The sequence below is a fragment of the Equus caballus genome, chromosome 20, assembly GCF_041296265.1.
Source record: "Equus caballus isolate H_3958 breed thoroughbred chromosome 20, TB-T2T, whole genome shotgun sequence".
Lineage (NCBI taxonomy): Eukaryota > Metazoa > Chordata > Mammalia > Perissodactyla > Equidae > Equus > Equus caballus.
In genome coordinates this window covers 49397880-49422655 of record NC_091703.1, presented here as the reverse complement: position 1 = coordinate 49422655, position 24776 = coordinate 49397880, and the positions used below count along the sequence as shown (strand labels likewise).

Here is a 24776-nt window from a genome sequence, read left to right as displayed (position 1 = left end):
GATTTTGGGGGCAGTGAGACTATTGTGTATGATATTATAATTACACATTTGTCAAATTATACATTTTTACAAACTCATAAAATGTACACCACCAGGAGTGAACCCTAATGTAACACACAGACTTTGGGTGATAATGATGTGTTAATGGAGGTGCACTGCTTGTAACAAATGTACGACTCTGGTGCCAAATGTTCAGTCAGGGAGGTTGTGCAGGTATAGGGGCAGGGAGGATACAGGAACTCTCTGTACCTTCCGCTCAATTTTCTGTAAATCTGAAACTGTCCTAAAAAATAGTCTATTAAAAAAAATGAATCTGGAAGAGTGACATGAGCATCATGGCAGAGTGAGCTCTTCCCCTAGTCTCTCCTTACTAAGATACAATGAAAAGGACATTCAAAAACCAACAGAAGGCATCCATACAACCAAGAGATGTGTGAGAGACCCACACAGCCACATGTCTGAATGTGGAAGTGCTGAAGATGATTAAGAGACTACTATGAAAAACCATATGCCAACAAATTGGACAATATAGAAGAAATGAATAATTCTTAAGACTCATACAACTTCCCAAAACTGAATCAAGAAGAAATAGAGAATCTGAATAGACCAATCACAAGTAAAGAGACTTAAACAGTAATCAAAAACCTCTCAAAAATAAAAGTCTAGGACCAGATGGCTTTTCCAGAGAATTCTACCAAACATTCAAATAAGACTTAATACCTATCCTTCTCAAACTATTGCAAAAAATTGAGGAAGACTGAACACTTTCTAACTCATTCTACAAGGCCAACATCACCCTGATTCAAAAGCCAGGCATCGACAACACAAAGAAGGAAAATTACAGGCCAATACTGATGAACATAGATGCAAAAATCCTCAACAAAATATTGGCAAACCAAATACAGCAATATATTAAAAGAATCATACACCATGACCAAGTGGGATTTATACCAGGGATGCAGGGATGGTTCAACATCCACAAATCAATCAATATGATACACCACATTAACAAGATAAGAAATAAAAACCACATGATCATCTCAGTAGATGCAGAGAAAGTATTTACCAAGATCTAACATCCATTTATGATAAAAACTCAATAAAATGGGTATAGAAGGAAAGTACCTCAACATAATAAATGACAAACCCACAGCCAACATCATACACAATATTGAAAAACTGAAAGTCACCCTCTGAGAACAGGAACAACACAAGGGTGCCCACTCTCGCTTCTCTTATTCAACATAGTACTAGAGGTTTTGGTCAGAGCAACTGGACGAGAAAAAGAAATAAAAGACATCAAAATTGGCAAAGAAGAAATGACACTCTTGCTGTTTGCAGATGACAGGATTCAATATATAGAAAACCCTAAAGAATCCATCAGAAAACTATTAGAAATAATCAACAACTACAGCAAAGCTGCAGGGTACAAAATCAACTTACAAAAATCAGTTGTATTTCTATACTCTAATAATGAACTAATAGAAAGAGAACTCAAGAATACAATCCCATTTATAATCGCAACAAAAAGAACAAAATATCTAGGAATAAATTTAACCTCATTTAACCAAAGAGATGAAAGACCTATCCACTGAAAACTGTAAGACATTATCAAAAGAAATTGATGACATAAAGAAATGGAAAGATATTCCAGGACATGGATTGGAAGAATAAACATAGTCAAAATGTCCATATTGCCTAAAAAAAAATCTACAGATTCAACACAATCTCAATCAGAATCCCAATGACATGCTTCACAGAAATAGAACAAAGAATTCTAACATTCATATGGAACAACAGAAGACCCCAAATAGCTAAAGAAATGCTGAGAAAAAAGAACAAAGCTGGAGGCAGCATAATCCCTGACTTCAAATTATACTACAAAGCTATAGTAATCAAAACAGCATGGTAATGGCAGAAAAACACACAGATCAATGGAACAGAATTGAAAGCCTACAAATAAAACCACTCATCCTCAGATAGCTAATCTTAGACAAAGGAGCCAAGAACATACAATGGAGAAAGGAAAGTGTCTTCAATAGTGTGGGGAAAACTGGACAGCCACAAGCAAAAGAATGAAAGTAGACCATTAGCTTACACCATACACAAAAATTAACTCAAAATGGATTAAAGACTTGAAGGTAAGATGTGAAAACATAAAACCAGAAGAAAATACAGGTAGTACACTCTTTGACGTTGGTCTTAGCAGGATCTTTTCTAATATCATATCTACTCAGGCAAGGGAAACAAAGAACAAAATAAACAAACGGGACATCAGACTAAAGAGGTTCTGCAAGGCAAAGGAAACCAGGAACAAAACGAAAAGACAACCCACCAACTGGAAGAAAATATTGGCAAATCATATATCTGACAAGGGGTTAATCTTTAAAAAATATAAAGAATTCATATAACTCAATGACAAAAAAACAAGCAACCCAATCACAAAATGGGCAGAGGATATCAACAGACTTTTTTTTAAAAAAGATATACAGATTGCCAATAGGCACATGAAAAGATGTTCAGTATCACTTATCATTAGGGAAATGCAAATCAAAACTACAATAAGATATCACCTTACACCTATTAGAATGGCTATAATCACCAAGACAAAAAATATCAAATGTTGGTGAGGATGTGGAGAAAAGGGAACCCTCATACTGCTGGTGGGAATGCAAACTGGTGCAGCCACTATGGAAAACAGTATGGAGATTTCTCAAAAAAATCAAAAATAAAAATCCCATACAACCCAGCTATCTCACTATCGGGTATTTATCCAAAGAACTTGAAATCAACAATTCAAAGAGCCTTATGCACCCCTATGTTCACTGCAGCATTATTCACAATAGCCAAGACATGGAAGCAACCCACATGCCCATAGACTGATGAACAGATAAAGAAGATGTGGGGTGGGTGTGTGTGTGTATATACACACACACACAATGGAATACTACTCAGCCATAAAAAAGGCAAAATCATCCCATTTGCAACAACATGAATGGATCTTGAGGGTTTTATGTTAAGCAGAATAATCCAGAGAAAGGCAAACACTGCATGATTTCACCCATATATGGAAAATAGACACATGGACAAAGAGAACAGATTAGTGGCTACCAGAGGGGAAGGGGATGGGGGATGGGGATGAGCATAAGGGGTAAAGGGGCACATCTACATGGTGACTGACAAATAATATACAACTGAAATTTCACAATGTTATAAACTATTATGACCTCACTAAAATAATTTAAAAAGATGAATCTGGCAATAATGTTAAATATAAACCAGACAAGGGATTAAAGTGAGAGAAATTAGTTAAGAGAATACAGTAATATTTTAGGCAAGAGACAAGGATAGGCTGTAGAAACAACACTGGCAATAGAAACAAAAGCATCTAAACAGTAGCTACTACTGTATGCAACCACTGCAGACCTTCCATACAGTGAGAGGAAGGTATTTTCTCCAAATTAACAAAACAAAACAAAACGAGTAACGACTTTAACAAAATAAATGTTACCTTAGAATAATTTTCCGAGTTTACATGACAAATATATGCAGTGAACATTACATAATATATAATAAATCACTTCCATGTTTTTTATACCTAAGAAATTTTTAATTTATTTCAACTGAGATACTATAAAAATAATAAAAGTGTAACGACTTAAGGCTTAGTTTTCTTATACATTACTTGAAATAACTATGATTAAATACTACATCCTTACTGATAACGGTTTGCCTTTTTAATGAACGTAAATCATCAGTTTGAGTAAAATCTTAATTTCCTATCGATACTGACAAACTACTCCCCCTAAGAAAACTCTAAGCATTGCAAAGTGAATACTGAACACCTGTTAAAAATCAGTGTAAGTGACTCTGTGGAGCGATGTTTTTCTTTACAATGAAAACAAGAGGAAGATTATTTTTCTGAAAGTGGAGAAATTAGCCTCACCTTTTTCTTCAGGCTTTACAGGAAAATACTTCTTCTCTGCAGCTATCAGCTCAGGCTTTGGAGCTGAGGAGACAAACAAAGTCAATACTTTTTTTAAAAATAGTTTTAGAGCACAAAGATAATTCTACTACTAAAAAGTAAAGGTTAGTTCAAAAATAACATCACAGGAAAACAAGGTTTGACAGAAAGAACAAAATACCAGAACCACTAGGCTCCAAACCTAATCCTGCACGTGCCACTATTACCATGAGTAAGTAATAATTCTGCCATCTCGGTTCCTTCTATGTCAAATGAAGATGCTCATATCCTATACAACACCACTGTCCAGTAGAACTTTTTGTGATGATGGAAATATTCTATTTTTGTGCTGTCCAATATTGACTACTGAGACTTGAAATGTTGTTACTGTGACTGTGGAATTAAGTTTGTTATTTAATTTTAATTAATTTTAAAAGCCCCATATGCCTACTGGCTAAAAAGCCTCCAATACTAACTTCCGTAAAAATTACTTTTAACTTATGCTTTCCTTGCTCTGGGATTAGGTCAGCAAATACAAAGCTGAGACCATGGAGGAGGGGAGGACTTGCGTTAGTCTAAAAAAGAGCAAATCTTTCAAGAAAAATAAATTGCACTACCCTTGTAAAAATCAGAAATTAGGAGCTAGAACTTATAGAAACAGAAAAAAACCCAGATTATAAGACTTTAATCCCAAAAAAACTCTTCTAGGTGTACCAAAATTTATTCAACTGTTTAAAAAAATAAACTCTTCTAGTTTGTTTAACTCTTAGCACTGTCTCTGAAGGAAGAGTACATAAATAATTAGTATTGGTTTGAGACACTGACAAAAGGTAGAATAACTAATTGGCCAGGTCAACATATTAAATTTTCTAAACAGATTTAAACATAAGTCAATTTTCTTAACTCAAGATGACATGTAACTAAAGTATCCAAATTATTTTCAAGATCCCTATTTTATATAGTTTGTACTCTAAAAAAAGTACTGACAAATATTAATGTATGTAAACAATTAATTTTTATATATTTCTAAAAATGTATATATAGCTCATATTTGGCTTTTGCTAATAAAAGTAAATGGTTTACATAAGACCTAATTTCACCATTTTAGAACATACAAATAAGAAAAATAGCAAACTGACTAATGTGTTTCTTACATACCTGGACCCTTAACAGGAGGTGGTGGTTTCTTTGGTTTCTATTAAAATAAAAATGGTTAAAATAGTTGAACACTTACACATTAAATATTTGTAGTTAAAGTAAATTCTGATCATTAATAATCTAAATTACATGAACATCTCTCCTCGTCCCATCTCTGTCAAAAATTATAAAATAATAAGATCCTAATGACTCTATAAAAGGTCACTGACTAAAAATTTACTCTATTACAACAAATGCCTCCTTGATCAAAAATTAAACATTTCAAAAATTATCACTGAGTTGGATAAACCTAAAAAATCATAATGATGAGCAAAAATGTTCTGTCCTGCCTCCCCTAGTTTAAGATTTCTACAGATCATTTTACCCCTCTTTAATAGCTAAGTTCAGGGAGAAAAGAAAGGTGGCAGGGAAAGAGAGAGAGAGAGAGAGACTTTGTTTAAAAGAAAAAAAAGAATAGCTAATAAATATATCTAGCTTTAACTCTTGATTCTCCATAAGTCTCAAAGAAAAGTTTAAAGGCAAACGTCTGTTCTTTCTCAATTTATTCAAATTCTCTTGGGTTTATAAAGCATTCATTCATTTAAAGACTTAATTTAATGCCTTAAAAAACTTGATACATTTCTAAGTATGTAAATTTGCTTTTTCAAATTAAAAATAACTGATAATCAATACCGTGTAAACACCTAATAAAAGCCAAAAAAAATAATGTGTTCATTAAGAAGAGTATAAAAGTAAAGCACACTGAAGGCTGACTCTACACGGAATGAAATCCAGCAAAGAAAGCGCCTCCCTAAGACAGCATAAGCCTCCACTGAGTAACCTCTAGTAATTCACTTAACTAAACGAAAGATTGTAAAAGGTAAAGATTTCTGCACTGGCTTAAATCAAACATGGTAGACTGTTTTGCTGTGTGTCTGCTCTCTAACTCTCTTTCCTTCTATTTTAAAAACCCAATTACATTCATCCTTCCATGGGGGAGAAAAAGGGATCAAGCTGTAGGAAAGCACAAGATCACTGACCAATGACAGGCTCCCTTTACTCACTGTGAGAAGGAAGATAGATATACTAAATCCTGTAAGGAGGCAAAGACTGCTTCTTACCCTCTCAAATATGTGCTAACAGAATAATAACATCAACAGTACCTTAAAATAAAGATTTTCAACAAAATTAAATAAAAATATAATTTCTTCCAGACAAGTGCTAATTTGTCCAACTAGTATGGCTAGCCTTTTTTCTTTTAATTATAATAAAGTAATGAAGTCTAAGGTTACTTTTCAACATAATCGGGGGGAAAGAAAAAAGAAAACCAGGAATAAAGCACAGAAGTGAAATACTGTTTTGTTTTACTATAATTCAAGTTAACTTTTACTGAACATATAAACCTGAAACCCCCTCATAAAATTATTTAGTAACAACGCAAAAAACCTGTTTTTTAAGAAATACTGGCAAAAGGTTCTTTAAACTATTATTATCATCATTGAAAAATAAAAGCTTACTGGAAAGTCCTTATCCAGTTCACTTATCTGAAGAGCAAAATTATCTGGAAATACTCCTTCTTTACCATTAAGTTCACCCTTCCACCAGCCAGCTTCTCCAGTCTCCTAAAACGCAAAACAAATAATAATAAATAATAGGGGTTATCTTTAAATAAGGAAAAAGTTTACAACGAAATGAATTTCATTATTTTTACAACAAAAAGACCTAAGCAGATCATGAGGTCCTTCTAAAAGAAAATATCCCCCACAGATTACTTCTAGTAGTAGTTATAAAATTGAGTTTAATTTTTTAAAATATGTCAAATAATTTCAAAATTCAATTTGCAAGCATAAAATGTTCTCAGAGGGAGAAGAGAGAGGAAAAAGGAAAGGAAGTGGGAGAGAAGGGTAGAGAGAATATGAATTTCCAAACTGTATCTTACTTAACATTCTTCTCAATACTTTATATACTAAAAATTAATCACATTATTCATTTGCTTTAGAAATTAACAAGATCTTCTACCGTTCCTTCCAATACCACCCTTCCGTAAGAAATTAGGTGTTATCAGTCCAAACTGTATGAAAATTAAAAGTTACATACACTAAACCATCTAATAAAGTCAATTTAAAATAACATGAAAAATTTGAAAAATTATTTTATAGGGTTATAGCAAAAAAATATATTTACACTTTTCCTTTACAAATACAAATTACAAAGTTATTATAGGATTCTGTCCACAACCCAATGCTACTGAATTTTTTTCTTTTGCCCTAATTCATTCCAAGTTATAAAACTACCTCACTCTTTGAAATAACTATCATTTTCCACAATATGAAGTTTCATAACCATTTACATACTGATGAACCTTTAAGTTGTTTCCTTATTTTCTTTCTTTTTCTTTTTATATTACAAACAATACAACAAATAGTAGATGGGGAAAAAATGGACTGAGATGGAATAGCAAGTGAGAACAGAAACCCGGTAGCGGAGGTTAGAGAAAAAAAAAACACGATGGCAAAAATAATTCCCAATATATCAATTATGAACAAAGATAGACAATAAAAGTTTGCTCAAAAAAAGAACTTTCTGAGCACTTACTATGTGCCAGGTTCTCAGGACACAGAAAGAAAGAGACTAGACAAAGTCCTAGCTCTTCTAGAGCTTACACTCTAGGGGGAATGCAAGAACACTGAAAAATACTTGTGAATAAATTAAATGATTCACTGAAACACTGAGAAATATCTTACCTTACTTATCAAATGGATTATCTCTCCTTCTTTAAAAGTAAGTTCATCTTCATTAGTACCTTCATAGGCAAATAATGTTCTACAATATTCCTTAGCTAAAATAAAGAATGTAAATAATGTAGCATATATAAATTGAGTCTTTCAACAAATACTTATTAAGCCGCTATTTTGTATAAAGAAATGTACACTAGAAACTATTACAGATGAATTTAATAATTCTGGCCAATACTATATGTTGAATTAAGTAACAATTCCATTAATCACTCATTCAAACAGTTACTAAGTGCCTACTAGGTTCCAGGCACAGTTCTAACTGCAGGGGGGACATCAACAAAGCATACTAAAATTCTTAACCTCATGGTGCTTACATCCAGTAGAAAAACTTCATTCAAAAGCTTACCTTTAATTTTACCTTCAGCGTCTGTTTTTGTTATCTCCACACTCTGAGTTTTGGATCCTAGTGACTGTATGTTTAAGGGCTACGATAGAAAAGAATGGCATCAACTATGTTAAGTCAGATTAAAGATAATATTGTTAAACAAAATTTCCATTTACAGTTATCCAGCTTTCCCTAATGGTACTTATAATCAGGTTAGTAACATGCCTGAAAACTCTGCAATGAAAAAGATGAAGGTTTCAAAAGCTACAAAATAACAGCTCAGAATTTCTAATTTTTAAAACTCTGTATCTTAAGGATAATAAACATACTCTGATACCCATAATATAGCATAGTGATTTAATTTCAGAACCTCTAAAATAAATAAATAATAAGAGCATTTGAAAATTTCCTATGCACCAAGCCCTGAGCTAAGCACTTTACATACATTATAAGCTAATCCTCCCCAGAACAATCTGCATAAAGTAGGCACTAGCATTGAGTCCTTTTACAGATTAGGAAGCAGTTAAGTAACCTGATCACAATAACAGTAATTTAGTAGTGGAGCCCAGACTGAACCTAGAAAGTCTGACTCCAGGAAGTGGGCTCTTAAACTTCCTTACAATAAGACAGAAAAGAAAGACTTTATACTTCATTGCTGCTATCTGAATGAAAACGTTTAGGTAATGTTCCAATTCTTATTCCTATAGTCTAGTAGACAATTTTCCATTGTAATTGACTACACTAAGTCCTTCACCACCTCATATTAGTGCTTTCTTGAGTTCTCGCCCCAGAAATAACACTACATTTTAACCTTAGATTTCATTAAAAATCTGAACAAACTGCTAACTTACCTATCACTGTGTATTCTATTTAACTTTTAAGATATTCAGTTTAATTTCTCCCAATTCTAACTACCATGTCTTCCAATCTAGTGTCACCTACAAACACAGCAAATGTGTTCCCTACTTTATCAATGCCTAGATCAAAGATCAAAGCAAGCCTCAGAAGGCCATCATACAGGGTGACCCTGAGACTAGTCTCACTAATAACAACCCTTGAGTCATGGGCATTATAAACAGCAACTGAAAGATTACTAGCGTAATCGTTAATCAAATAAAGTTACTCAAGATAATCATAGGCTTTAGAGTCGGAAAAGGGCCCCAGATCATCTAGTCTAACATGCCTCTTAATGGAGACACGCTTCTCCAACATTCGTAGTTGTTATATGGCTACACAGCACCATTCCAAAAACCACAAGAATTCCAATCTTTACCTTTAAAACCAAGAATCAATTAGGCCCCATAATCTTAATGCCAGACAGTCTCAGAGCTAGGAGAGGACAGGGCAGAAAGTACAAGTTCTCTTTCTGAATGCAAATCATTATTAGATGAGAAAATACATAGTAAGCCGGGAAAGAAAAAAAACATTGAAATGAACCACTTTAAGAGTAAACTTCACAATATATTTCACCTACCAAAACATAGTCTTATAAGTCAAGTGTAGCTAAACTAGGCAAGTAAATACAGAAATACTTTAAACTCTTAAGAGTTAAATACAGACACACAAATGAGAACCAAAAGGGAAACAACGCCCTAAAAGTCAAGGGAAAAGCCTCCTATCTGAAGCCAGAGCTCAGTCTGCAGCTCCAGGGTGTTGACATTAGAAAGGGCTTTGAAATACATGTTTTAAAGACTGTAGCTATTTTTCTTCCAAAATAGAAATTTAAGGATTTATTTTAAAACCTCATTAAATCTTATAATTTATGGTACATTCACTTTATTTCACAACACCAGTGAAATGCTAATGAAAAATAAAGTTCTCCATATATTTAGAGAGGGAGAGGAGATTTCACCATTGCTGATAATCCCAAGGAAAGTTAAACAGCGCCTAATTAACTATTAAGTTGTGAACTTAACAGCTGCGACTATCTCATTGTGAATCCATTTTAAAATGGCCCACTTTAGGCCTACTTCAAATTAAAGAAAAAATATGTAATTTTAGCTTCAAAACGCAAAAATAACGCAACAAAATTTGTCTTTTCTTACAGTACGATAACTAAAAACTCAAACTTCCACTGAGAAAAGTTTGCGTTAAATTTACCAAAAAAATCCTAATTTCATAAGAATCAAATATAAACTTTAATCACTGTAAACTTGAAAAGAGTTTCTCATTTATAATAAATTATTCATGATCTCAAAAAAAGGAAACGCAGTAAGATTTGCAAACTCACTTTTACGTTTTAAAACACTTAACAAGAGAATAAATGGAGTTAATCTGAGTAAAATTCATCAATACTACCTTTTCTGGTTTTTTCTCTTCTATTTCACTATTGGATGTTCTTGTCCTAAGTTTCACAGAGCCTTCTTTAAAAATATCTCCAAATCCAACTCCTCGAATTTTCTTTGGCTGTGTAACTAATCCAGGTGCAGTTTCGCTCCCACTCCCAGGAGAGGGTAAAGGTGAGGTAGGCCCAGTCAAAACAGTTTCTGAAAGAAGAATTTGTTTTTGATGAAAGAATGACAAAAATCTTGACATTCTTCTTCCATAGTGTTTACATTCTATACTTCCTAATAAAAAATAGTAGAATAAAAATAACAGATTAGGGGCCGGGCCAGTGGTGCAGTGGTTATGTTCGCACATTCTGCTTCGGTGGCCCAGGGTTCACTGGTTCAGATCCCAGGTGTGGACCTATGCACAGCAGAGGAAGATGGGCACGGATGTTAGCTCCGGGACAGTCTTCCTCAGCAAAACGAGAACTGACAGCAGATGTTAGCTCAGAGGTAATCTTCCTCAAAAAAAAAAAGATAAATAAATAATAATGATAAATTAAATGACTGAGTACTAAAATGCCCAAAAGAATAAGATGCATTTTATACTAATTTTTGGATACTACTTAAAATAATAACAATTTTAGGTATTTTAATTAGTAAAATGTTAATTAATAAATCCAGGACATAATAATAAATCCAGGACATAAAAATAAATCCATAATAAATCCAGGACAAGGTCCTTAAGAGCATGTCAAAATTTACAGTTCTTCGACAAAGACGACGTAAGACAAACATAAAACAAGTCTGAAACATTAAAGAGATAAAGTTAATCATTTTTAAAAGTTATACGATTCAATCTGATCAAAACTAGGGTGAGTTTCTGAAGGTAAAAAGCAGCAATACTAGCAAATTTTTATTTTAAAAAGTCAACAGTTCAAGATCTATCATTTTACCTCAGAGGTGACATAATGTAAGTCTAAATTGAAAGCAGTCAATGAAAACTTAAATTGTAATACTAATTTCTTTTTTTTTTTCTGAGGAAGATTTGCCCTGAGCTAACATCCTTGGCCAATCCTCCTCTTTTTCCATGTGAGCCACAGCCACAGAATAGCTGCTGACAGACAAGTGGTGCAGGTCTGCCTGGGAACCAATCCTGGGCCACCAAAGTGAAGCTCACCAAACGCAGCCACCAGGCCACCAGGGCTGGCCCTGAAAAACTTTTAAAGACAGTTTAACATTATATGGATAAGAAAAGTTGTTTCTACATTCTTGCTGCAAAAGTTCTTATTTATAGGCTTCAATGAGTCCATGAACAGCCCCCTGGAAAATTGTGTGGATATTTTTTCAGTTCATTTTTCTAGGTAAAAGAAACACAGCTCTTAAGAGATTCTCAAAGGACCTTATAATCTAAGAAACAAAGTTCTAGAGTAAATTATCCAAGAAAATTCCAGAAACACTTCAGAATGGGGGGGAGGGGCACGGAAAAATACATGATATCAGTCATTGCACTAAAGAAGTCTGTTAAAGTTTAACAGTAAGAATAACAGCAGGGGTAATAAAAATGGTAGTTACCATTTATTCAGGATTTACTCTGTGCCAGGCGCTTGCTAAGCACTGTACGTGAATGACAGGTAATTTACATAACCATCCACAGGCTTAACATTAAGCACTATTACTCCTCATTTTGGAAATAAGTAAACTGGGCAAAGAGATGTCAAAAACTTTCCCAAGGCCATACAGGTAGTAACAAAGCCAACATTTGAACTGAATTCTAGATGACCCCAAAACCAGTCTTAAAACATTTTAATATAATGTTTCCAACAACAAAAGCCTCCAATTACACATTTGAAAACATGTGCGAAGTAGTTAACAGAAACTTGTGTGAACTTAAGAAATGTAATGCTAACAAGTACAGTGATCTACTCTAACGACTTTCAATATTAGCCTAACCCACATACATTTTTTGTAATATATTTTAAATCAACTTCATTGAGCGAATGTTTACAAACAATAAAATGAATCCATTTTAATTGCACATTCCAATAATTTTTGACAAATGTATGTACCACGTAACCACAACGATCAAGATATAGTCACCCCAAATCTTCATCCTGTCCTTTTTAGAGTTTCAAATAAATTTAATCACATAGCACGTACGTCTTTTGTCTGCTTCTTTTGCTAAGCAGAGTATGTGTAAGATTCATCCATGCCGTTCCATGCATCTGTACTTCATTCCATAAAAAACCATTCCATATGGTTTTTCTCCTTTAAACTATGAATATGGTAGATTATATTAACTTTTGAATGCACGAGATAAACCCCATTAGTCATAACGTATTAACTTTTACATATTTTGCTGGATTTGATGTGCGGATTTATAGCTTGCATCAAATTTGGAAATGTTTTAGCATTCTTTCTTCAAATATTTTTTGTCCTCCCTCTCTCTCATCTCCATTTGAGACTTTAGCTACACATATGTTAGACCATTTAAAATTATCCCAAGTTGCAGAAATTTTTTACAGTCTTTACGCTCTTTGTGCTTCACTCTGCATAGATTCTATTGCCACATTTTCAAGTTCAATGATCTTTTCTTCAATTGTCTAGTCTACTGTTAAAATTTCACATGAAGGAATTCATTTCTGATAGTTTTCTTCATCTCTAGTAGTTCCATTTGATTATTTATGTTTAATAACTTCTATTTCACTCTTCATCATGGTCACATTTTCCATTGTATCCTTGAGTATATTGAGCATTTCTATTATAGTTATTTTAACATCTTTGTTTGTTAGTCCATCATTTCTGGTTCTCTAATAAGTAATTTTTCTTCCAGATTATGGGCCACATTTTCCTACTTCTTGATATAGAGCTAGTAGTTTATTTTATTTAATGTTGTTGAGTGCTAGATTTTATTGTAATCCTTTAAAAACCAGTGATTCTCAACCTGAGATGATTTTGCTCCCCAAAGCACATGTTGCACTGTCTTAACACACTTCTGGTTAGCACAACTGAAAAGTGCTACTGACATCTAGTGGGTAGAGATATGGGATAATTGTAAAAATTCTGTAAGCACCAGACAGCCCCCACCCAGAGCAAAGAGTTATCCAGCTGAAATATCATCAGTGACAAGGTTGAGAAACCCTGCTTTAAAGAGTGCTGATTTTTTTCTAGCAAACAGGTAAGTTACTTGCATGTTAGTTTTAAGCTTTTTCAGGGCAGAACGAGAATAGTCACCATTTTAAGGTGAATTTAGCCCCATTTCACCCTTTACTGAATTGCCCATGTATTCAATGAAGTCTTTCAAATCCCACTAGAGAGAATTCAAATAATTCTTGACCTTGCATAAAACCAGGAATTATTCATGTTAATTCCCAGTAACTACTTTCCTCACAAACTGTTCATGTCTCACCTTGTGGGGTTTCACTCTACATCTTCACAGATTGGTATTCAGCCAAACACTCAAGGCAACCAGTACTCACATTTCTGGAGCTCTTCTCTACATCTCTCTCTCTTCAGGTATTCAGCTCCACAAATTCTAACTACCCTGGGTTCCCTTAACTCAGATCTCTAACTCCTCAACTCAGCAAAACTGACAACCTTCTGCTGAGGTTCCCTCTTCCTGCACTGCAGTCCAGAAATTACCTCTTGGCAGAAATCCAGGCCAATGATAAGGTTTTCTTGTTTCTTTCCCCTTTTCTCAAGAATCTCAGTCCTGTGCTGTCTGAAAATATTTGTTTCCTATATTTTGTTCAATGTCCCAGTTTGTATGATAGGAAGGTAATTCCACATGGTCTTGCTCCCTCATTGCTAGAACTGTAGTCTATATTCTGTAATACCTAGCTTCAATAACCAGACTGCCATATTCAGGCACAGAGTATATGAGGTACTCATCTGAGAGGCCTTTTAAACTGAAACAATCTATGATATTAATAAGTCAAAGACTGATAAAGGCAACTTCAGCAGATGATTCTAAGGTGCAATTTTCAGTTTGCATATTTGATTACGGCCATAAAATAAAAATTTTAGATTTAGTGACTATAAATTTTACTAAAGTCATGAAAACATTTATCATTAAAATAAATGCCTAGATAACAAAAATATGTAGTACTTATATATAGGCTGATTATCTTTTGGCTCATTGAAAATTGTCAGAAGTACTACAATGGCTATTAAATCAATGGTTCGAAGGCAGCCTAGTGTAGTGGTAAAGCACATGAACTCTGGAGTCAAACCCTCTTGATTCATATCTCACCTCCTCCACTGGATGTGCCTAGTTTCTTCGTCTGTGAAAAGGATACTTCACAGCATTCCTACGAGGATTAAATTAACAGATTCCTGTAAAGTGCCTAGAACAGTGCCTAGCTCAGTGCATACTATTTTTAAAGAGTTTAAACAGGTCTTATTGAGAACGATTCAAGTAAAAGAGAGTATGATCACACAGAAGGAGCAAAAAAATAAAAGGGAAAAACATCTTAGCCACTAAAAGGAAGAAAGGGGAGCTGGGGGAAGAAAGGAGGAGAAGGGGACAAAGAGGGGGAAGGAAGGGCAACAGGTCATGTCATAATCAGACAAACAGAAAGCTTACCCATATGGTATTTCTAATATTTTTATGTGCACATGCTTAACAACCAGATTGTCCTTGAATTGCTAAGCTTGTAGAAAATTACATCTGCATTCTGTGTGTGGCACTGTCAGTCATCAAACATAACACAAGTCTTCCTGTTAAGCCTAGAACTCTCACTTCCTTCCTTTCTCATTAAATCTCTACAGCAAACGCTACTTGATGGTTTATATCTCCAGATAAAATGACTTAAAACGACCAAGAGTACCAAAATATAATTACTTCTTGAAAAAAAATAAGAACCTTTATGTGAGCTGCACTATGTGCTGAAGAAAAATAATACAAAGTAGAAACTTGATTAAAAATACAAAGCATTTAATGGAAGCAAACCAAGTTGATTATTAACGTGAATGGGGAACTAATGCAGGGTATCTTACATTAAGTTAGAAACATGTAAACCAAGTAGAAGAACTAGGAATCTACTAAAGTTGCTGGCATAAATTGCCCCTCTTTTTATTCTAGAGAAGAACATCTTTCACCATCATTCAAAGATTTTTAAGATAATCCTACATTTCCTAAGAAAATGTGAAGTGTGTGTTAACTGGACTTAGAATCTGTATTCCTTAGTTTCTAAAAAGAATCTTTAGAAAGAGTGTTGGGCTTTAACAGTAACTTATATAGACTCTTAACATATCACCAGTAAAAGCATCGAAGCCCCAGAACAATCTTCCTTGCAAAGCTGCTCACCAGGAGGAGGAGTTTAAGGTGAATGCTAATGTGGGACCACAGACACCAAAGTAAATCATCCACCACCTTAACTCTTGGAGTCTAGGTTGGAGATCACCAAATTTCTGCCTACCACCTTTGGCACATTGAGTGTACACCACCATTCCACAAGGATCCTGTGCCACACTAGCAATAAGCACTATCTTCTTTTCTAGAAATAAAATAAGCAAATGAAAGCTCCACTAACTCCTCCTAAGAGAATGAATTCTTTCCACCCAAGACAGGCCAGAACTCCTGAAGAACAATCCATCAAGGTTTCTTAAACATTTTGTGCCATGCATCCCTCTAGTAGCCCAGTAAAGGGCTCAAAACATTTAATAATCCCTGCTGGGACCTTTACAGTCTCCTCAAAATTCTGACCTCTCCACTTTGTACCTCATTCTTAGCATCTCTCATTTCTTTTTTTTTTTTTTTTTTTTGAGGAAGATCAGCCCTGAGCTAACATCTGCCACGAATCCTCCTCTTTTTGCTGAGGAAGACTGGCCGTAGGCTAACATCCATGCCCATCTTCCTCTATTTTATATGTGGGACACCTGTCACAGCATAACTTGCCAGGCAGTGCCATGTCCGCACCTGGGATCCAAACCGGCGAACCCTGGGCCGCCAAAGTGGAATGTGTGAACTTAACCGCTGCGCCACCAGGCCAGCCCCATCTCTCATTTCTTATAGAAGAAATCAAAAGTCAGATATCTCTCCATCAGCTTCTCAGCACTAACTCTAATTTATCTCCAATCACTTGAGACTAATCATGATACCTATAAATCAATCTCGTTCCCTCCTCCTTCTGGGTAAATCCTGTTCTGCTGATAATCCCCATTCTTCTAAATTTGCATCTTCAACCTTGCCCTCTCTACCTTTGCCATTAGCACTTAAAAATGATCAAGACTTTTCCTTCTTCAAAAAAGAACAGGGCCAGCCCCAGTGGTCCAGTGGTTAAGTTTGGCACACTCTGCTTTGGTTCCAATCCCAGGCACAAAGCAACACCACTCATCTGTCAGAGGCCATGCTGTGGTGACAGCTGACGCACAAAAAGAGGAAGACTGGCAGCAGACATTAGCTCAGGGTGAATCTTCCTCAGCCAAAAAAAAGGGACAAAAACATTCCTGAATATATGTTGTCCTTAACTGCTGCACTGCTTTATACTTACTCCTCTCCAATGTCTCAACTCCCTTCATCCTCAGTTCAGCTTCTGCCTCAATCACTTCTTTTTACTGCTTTGGTTCAGGTCATTAATAATCTCTTCATCCCTAAATTCAGGATTTCATTTTATTTCTTATCTTACTTAACCTCACAGCAACATGTTATTGTCCACAGCCTCCCTGAAAAAAACCTCTTCTTTTGACTACTCATAGGTTTCCTCCTAGCTCTCTCTGTCTTCTTGGTCTCCTTCTTAGGCACTCTATCTCGGCCCATACCATAAACATTGCTACACAGGATTCTGTCCTAGGCTTTTTTCTTTTTTCACTCTAGACGTTCTCCCTAGGTGATCTCATCTAAACTTCATGGTTTCTTATACTACCTAAAATTTTGTGAAGTCCCAATTTTGGACATCCAACCAAATTTTTCTTCTAAGGTTTCAGACCCATCTATACAACTGATTACCAAATACCTTCACTTGGATGCCCACACACACCTACAGAACTCAGACTCAACATCTCCAAAAGGGATTCATCTTCTCCCTTCTCTGCGAATGACATCTCCATCTTCCCATCTTATTGAACCAAAATCCTGGTAGCCATTGACTCTCTTTCTTAGTCATTCCCCATATCCCATCATCACAAGGTGCAGTTCTATATACGACCTATTTACCTCCTATTCTACCCATGTTTCTCCATTCCCATGATCATTCCTCTAGTTTAGGCTAATACTATTTCTACCTGAATTATCAAAACATTCTCAACTAGTCTCACTACCCCAGTCTTACGCATCTCCAATCCACTCTCGACACAACAATTCACTCTGTACACTGCAACAAAACCAATTTACGATCATCAGTCACTTAACAATAGGGATGGCTTCTGAGAAATGTGTCATTAAGTGATTTCATAGCAGTGTGAACATCAGAGTGTACATATGATACTAATCTTATGGGATCACCATCATATATGCAGTCCATCATTGAGTTGCATGAGTCATGCATCATCTAAAAAACAATCTGATCATTTCACGCCCCTCTAAGGCTTCCCTGACTTGATTAGCATTTCTGTAATGCCTTCTTCAGCATGACCCAATAATCTCTCCAGCCTCAATATGTACCACATCCACCTATCCATTCTACAATCCCTCTAAACTGAATCTCTTTCAGTATCTTGAAATTGCTGTGCTTTTTCTTTACCCTTTGCCACATACTTGCCTAGGGGTTTCCTAACCGTTCTGGGATCTCAATCTGTAACGTCCTCTGGGGTACATTCTCTCATATCCTCCCAAGTCTGGGTTAGCCCTCTTACATACATCTATAGCACCCTGAACTTTCCCGTCACAATTATTTCTCATGTTGAATTATAATCACTTGTTTAAGTCTTTTCTTTCCCAATGGATCAAAAGCTTCAAATATGGGGAAGAATCATGCCTATGCTGCTTATTACTGTATTCTCAGAACCTTGCACAATATGCTCAACAATAAGCACTCAATATATTGATTGAACAAATACATGAATGTTGAATTAACTAAATAGTAGTATTTATATTTACAATTTTAAATTTCAGATTTGGGAAGGCACTATCTCCATGGGAAATGCCACTGTACCAATATATCACTGTTCATAACTCTCACAGGGCTGAAACTACATGAAATGACAGTTTTATAGGCATAATTAAAAGAAATTTAAGAGAAGACAACAAGCAAACAAATGGACTAAAATAGTGAGAATTACCTAATACCCACACCCCCATATATTAAATAGCATCATAAGTAAAAAGATGAGAACAGAATTCCAATTATGATTTTACCACTCAATTGTTAAATCATCTCAGAGTTACAATTCCTTCACCTTTAAAATGCGGGTGACACTAACCTCCTCAAAAGTTATGAGGATTTAATGTGACAAAGTGTTTGAAAAGTTCTCTGTACACCTGTACAAAACACTATTCATTCACTCATTGAGCATTAATGTGCCACTATTCCAGAAACTGGGCATGCAGCAGTGAAAACAACAAAATATATATTCTAACATGGGGATAGACAGACAGTTAAGAAAATAAATAAGGAATAACAACAAATGAATCAAAGAAAGATCAAAGAAGATAAGGGAATTAAAGAGTGGGGGATGGGAGCTTTTTGCTGTCTTATACAGAGTTGTCAAGAAAGGCCTCACTGAAAGTGACTTCTGAGCAGAATCCTGAAATCAGACGGAAAGCCATAAGGACCTCTTAAAGAAGAACATTCCAGGCAAAGGTATACAGCAAGTACAAAGGCTATGGGACAGGAATGTTCTCGACATCTTCAAAAAACCATAGGGAGACCAATGTGAACAAAGCAGAGAGTTAAGTAGGAAATGAAGTCAGAGAGGTGAGGGGAGGTACATGGGGGTGCCAGATCAAGGAGGGCTTTGTAGCCAATTTAAAAAGACTATTGCTTTTACTCTAAGTAAAATGTATAGCTATTGGAGGGTCAGCACTTTAACACTCAGTAGGGAGATAATGGCAAATAGGCAATTGCAATTATACAGCAAAACATAACTTATACCAGGGTAGCTGCAGTGGAGGTGGTAAAAGAAAAGAGATTCTGTACATTTATTGAGTTAGTGACAAAATCTGTTAACGAATCAAATGTAGAGTGTGAGAGTAAAAAGAATAAAAAATGGATCCAATTCTTTGTCTAAGTAAAAGAAGGATGGAGTTGGCATTAACTCAGATGAGGATGACTCTATAAAGAAGATCTGGGTACAGAGAAAAGGGCAGATCAGTTTTGCCCATCTTAACTTTAAGATGCCTATTAGACATCTAAATGGAGACTTCTGATAGGCTTAATGTGGGGAGAAGATTTATACAAGGGAGGAAAATACCGGTAGATATAGTCACCGGCCTTAGAGAATAAGGGGAAAACAGAAAGCAAGTCCTACTAAGCAAATAAATGGAATCTGAAAGGTGACAAGAGGACACTCTAGACAAGAAAGGTTGGCAGATGTGACAAAATGAAAAAGGAGTCATTTTACTATAAAAATGGAAATATAACACTTCCCTAGAGAAGCAACACTTTTCCTGAAACTGAATATTAAGATATTTATCTTGAGATTTTATACAGGAAACACCGAGTAAAAGAACAGATTATGAATTCACCACATTCCTACAAAAAATATAATAGTGGCTTTCTTATAACTTTTACTCTACAGTTCTTCAATAAAAACTGAGCACATAAAAATAAATTACCCATGAAGGCTCAGTAATAATATCTATCTATTGCCTAACATCAGAATGCTCTTCTTAGTAGTTAGCTAGAGTTTAATTCATCAAACCAAGAACATCATTTCATATACTTCAGTTTATTGATTAAGAGAAGAGCTCTACGAAATGAAAGGAGTATAAGGAGAAACTATAAAATCATCAAATATGATGAATATGGCATTCCAATTTGTAAGCAAAAAATAACATTTTATAATATACAGTCAACTGTAATTCTTGTAACAGCTACTAGACACATACCATATTTTACTGACTAAAAAGACTGCCTGCCAAACACCAATTACAGACAGAGGATGTTACACTTTGTTAGCACACAAGAATAGAAGGCATCAATTCTTTAAGTCATAATGCATAAAATCAAATTCTTAAATTAAAACTTAGAGAATTATACACTTTTATCATTAAAGTTTTAAAGTCCTTATAAAACACTCACTTCTTGGCAGTCACATCAATATGCAAAAACTTTCTGCCTAAAAATTAGAGTTTAAAAAAAAAGGAATTATAGTGTACTTCAACCACTGACTGCCCACCCCATAATCACAAAGCTCCACATTTAGAATGTGCTGTTATTGTAAAGGGGTTAAGCAAGCAAGGAAGTACATTTTTAACAGATATAATTCTGCAAGGTTACTAAAATTCACAGAAGGCTGAACAATGCAAAAAAATGCCCAAAGTATTCATAATTATAAAAGTAATGAACTATATCCAAATTTAAATTCAACTTCCTTTGCTAGTGGTCCCACAGAGAGTTGAAATTTTGTACAAACTCAAAGGGCTCAGCTTAGATGGCATCATAAAAATCACTTTGCCATAAGCTTTAATTTAAACTAAATTTTAATATTAAAAATAAATATCAGAAAATCCAATACCTATAAAACATAAGAAATACCAATAGGCATCAGAAGTAATTCAGGGAAGAGTTTTCTAAGTAAGTTCACCATTAAATTTTATTTAACCTAGAGGTTTTCAGTTCTTATGTTTGTTCCCTAACAGTTTTTATGCATCCTTGAAACATAAGTCTGACTTCAGAATTGATACCATGTATTCTCAAGTAAGTATAACATAAAATAGTAAACTATTTGTTATGATTCCTCTATTTACTCCTATCTCAATGATTTTCTATCTTTCAATGGAATCAGCATTTGCACTGAAGTTAATTTCAGTGTCCCAATCTGCCTACTTCCAACTCCCAGAAATAAAAACTACTCTGCCAAACACAACTTTATCATGTCACTATTGAAATATGGTTAACTCCACATAAAAAGCAAAGTCTGCATAAAATGGTCAGGTGAACTTCAACAAGGGTGTCAAGGTCACTCAATGGGGAAAGCACAGTCTCTTTAACAAATGCTGCTGGGAAAAGTGAATATCTAGACGCAAAAGAATGTAGTTGGACCCATACATTTAAACCATATACAAAGATTCACTCTAAATAGATTAACAACATAAAACCCAAAAGTCCTAAAAGAAAACACAGGGGACAAGCTTCATTAACAGAGGATTTGGCAATAATTTCTTAGACATGACACTAAAAGTCCAGGCAACAAAAGAAAATATATACAATTGAGACTGCGAACATTAAATTGAACTTTTCTACATCAAAGGGTATGCTCAACAGAATGGAAGAAAATATCTGCACATCATTTACCTGACAAAGGATTAATGTCTAGAATATATAAAGAATTCCTACAACTCAACAACAAAAAACATCTTATTAAAAAGACTTGAACAAACATTTCTCCAAAGATGATATACAAACGGTAGGCATACGAAAAGATGCTCAACATCACTAATCATTAGAAAACTGCAAATCAAAATCACGAAGAGATATCATCTCATACCCAGTAAGATGGCTAATACCAAAAAAAAAAAACAGAAAATAACAAGTGTTGCTATAGATATGGAGAAATTAGAACCCCTATACACTGTTAGCGGAATTGTAAAATGGTACAACTATGGAAAATAGTATGGCATTTCCCCAAGAAATTTAAAAACAGAACTACCATATAATCCAGCAATCCCACTTGTGGGAATATATCCGAATTGAAAGCAGGACCTTGAAGAGGTATCTGCACACCCATGTTTTAGCATTATTCACAATTGCCGAAAGGTGGAAGCAGCTGAAATGCCCATCAACGGATGAATGACTAAACAGAATGTGGCATACACATACAATCGAGTAGTATTCAAACTGAAAAAAGGAAATTCTATCACATGCTATAAGATGGACAGACCTTGAGGGCATTATGTTAAGTGAAACAAGCCAGTCACAAAAAGACAAATACAGTCATGTACCACTAATGTTGCAGTCAATGACCGACCCCATACACGACAGTGGTCCCATACGATTAGTTCCATGTAGCCTAGGGCTGTAGTAGGCCGTATCATCTAGCTTTGTATAAGTACACTCTATGATGTTCACACAACGACAAAATCACCTAATGACACATTCTCAGAATGAATCCCTGTCGTTAAGAAAAGCATGCATGTATGGTATGATTTCATTATCTAAAGTATTAGATTTCAGTATCTAAAGTAGTCAAATTCAGAAACAGAAAGGAGAATGGTGGTTTGGGTGGCAGGGAAGGAAGAGAGGTTTAATGGGTATAGAGTTTTGATTTTGCGAAGTGAAAAAGTTCTGGAGCTCTGATGCACAATAACACGAATACATGTACTACTACTGAACTTTATACTAAAGAATGATTAAGATTTTTTTATAACGATTAACAATTTTTCCAAAAAAGTCTGTATAGAGGAAAACAAGGGAAAGAACGATTAGAAGGGAAAAAACAGGAGTTTAGAAGATAACATCCAAGCCAAGAACGTTGCAGAGGTGCAGACTATATTTCTAATGTTTCTTGGAACATTTCGGAAAAGATGAAAATTTGCAAATTCAGGTAAGTGGCAAACGATGTGTTCAGTTTAGAAATATTTTCCACCAACACTTCTTATACTCAGATCATTTCACTCTAGATTCAGATATATTTATTGGAGTTCATATTTGTCTTACCCCCCAGAGGCCTGGAACTTAAGATTCTGGACTGCAGAGGGGACTCTGTACCCTCACAAAACCAACATATAGCTCTTAGCACATAGAAGGCTTAAGAAATAATCACTTGATTAAACTGGTCTCTACTTATACCTAAGTTCACATATTTTATTCTAAAAATTAGAGCAGAGTTACAACTATTCATCAAACTAATTTATACCTTCACTCTATTACTTATTAATTATTACTAAAATTGATTACTAAAACCCTCACTGGAAATGCTGGTATTATTTATAGTTAACTGGCAATTTTTCCTCAATATCTCATTCATTATTCCTAGCTCTCATTACTAGATCTGCTATATAGTATTTACTTCCTAACACAAATTAACAGTATTTTACAACTATGTAAAGTAACACATTTTTCCCTGTCACTTTCTAAAATTCCAAGATCTCTTCTGTGAACTCTTCAGAAATTGACTTCATACTCTTTTTTTCCATACCCATTACAATCTATTGATAACACCAAAGATTATAATATTGCTTTTTAAAGATTAATCCTTTCATGAATGAATACAAAAGAAAATATACACAGGCAATATAATTGAAACTTGCAAAGTATAAATAACTAAAACCTGTAAGAAAAATTAAACTCCCCTAAAAGTAAAGCACACTCAATTACTGATTTCATTCATTTCTATGGCTGATAGGTTTAAAAATGAAATCAACGCAGACTCTAGAATGTACCCTGTATTATGAAATTGGAATTAGAGGTACCAGTAGCAATGGGTAGGCAGATAAGTAGATAGATGAATGAATGATAAGTAAAGAGATATAGGGGTGTGGGGGTGTGGGTGTGTGGGTGTGTGTGGGTGTGTGTTTGTGTATGTATGTGTAAGCATTCCCCAGTTTTATCCACCCAGAGGGCCTAGAAGCATTATTGCTCCTAGGAGCAATGAGCACACTTGCACTCACATCTCAATGTCTAACCACTATCACCCTCTCTAAAAGAAAATACGGTTGCCTGAATAAGTAGCTGATTCCAGGATTGGAGTAGGGAAAGTTCAAGATGACCCTGGAAGATCTTGTATCACAAAGTCAGAAAGTGTCAAAAAATGATGGAGACACGTCAAGAGGACACATTAATGCACACTGATCCAAAATAAGAAAAAGCAGAAATATGATCACCTGGGATCAAAAGCAGAAAAAGAGATGGACCACAAAGGGACCTGAGGGATATTTTGGGGATGATGGACATTTCTGTACATTTACTGGGGTAGTGGTTTTCATGGATGTATACATCTCAAATTCATCAAACTGTATATTTTAAACAGGCACAGTTTACTGCATATTTTTAATTTTAATAAAGTTGATTTTTAAAAAATGTCACAGAACTAGTTTGAAAGAGCTCCAACTGGCCAAATCTGACAGTATCAAAGTAAAAAATAATGAAAGTAATAGAGTAATATGTAGTGAATAAAACAGAACCCACTGATGAGTCCACATTAATAAACAAACAAACTGGGGAGAAAGAAAAGTTCTTCTTTAG

General features: G+C 34.8%; 1 protein-coding gene across 1 annotated transcript in view; it reads right to left on the bottom strand.

Moving 5' to 3' along the window:
• The window catches only part of CD2AP (CD2 associated protein), a 130039-nt gene that overhangs the window by 39588 nt on the left and 65675 nt on the right, over positions 1 to 24776 (bottom strand). The window contains exons 6-11 of the mRNA XM_023625057.2: positions 10523 to 10710; positions 8246 to 8324; positions 7846 to 7940; positions 6619 to 6723; positions 5123 to 5159; positions 3947 to 4009 (exon numbers count right to left, since the gene is read on the bottom strand). Coding sequence (XP_023480825.1) covers positions 3947 to 4009; positions 5123 to 5159; positions 6619 to 6723; positions 7846 to 7940; positions 8246 to 8324; positions 10523 to 10710 — 567 coding nt within the window. The remainder of the gene's footprint in view (positions 1 to 3946; positions 4010 to 5122; positions 5160 to 6618; positions 6724 to 7845; positions 7941 to 8245; positions 8325 to 10522; positions 10711 to 24776) is intronic.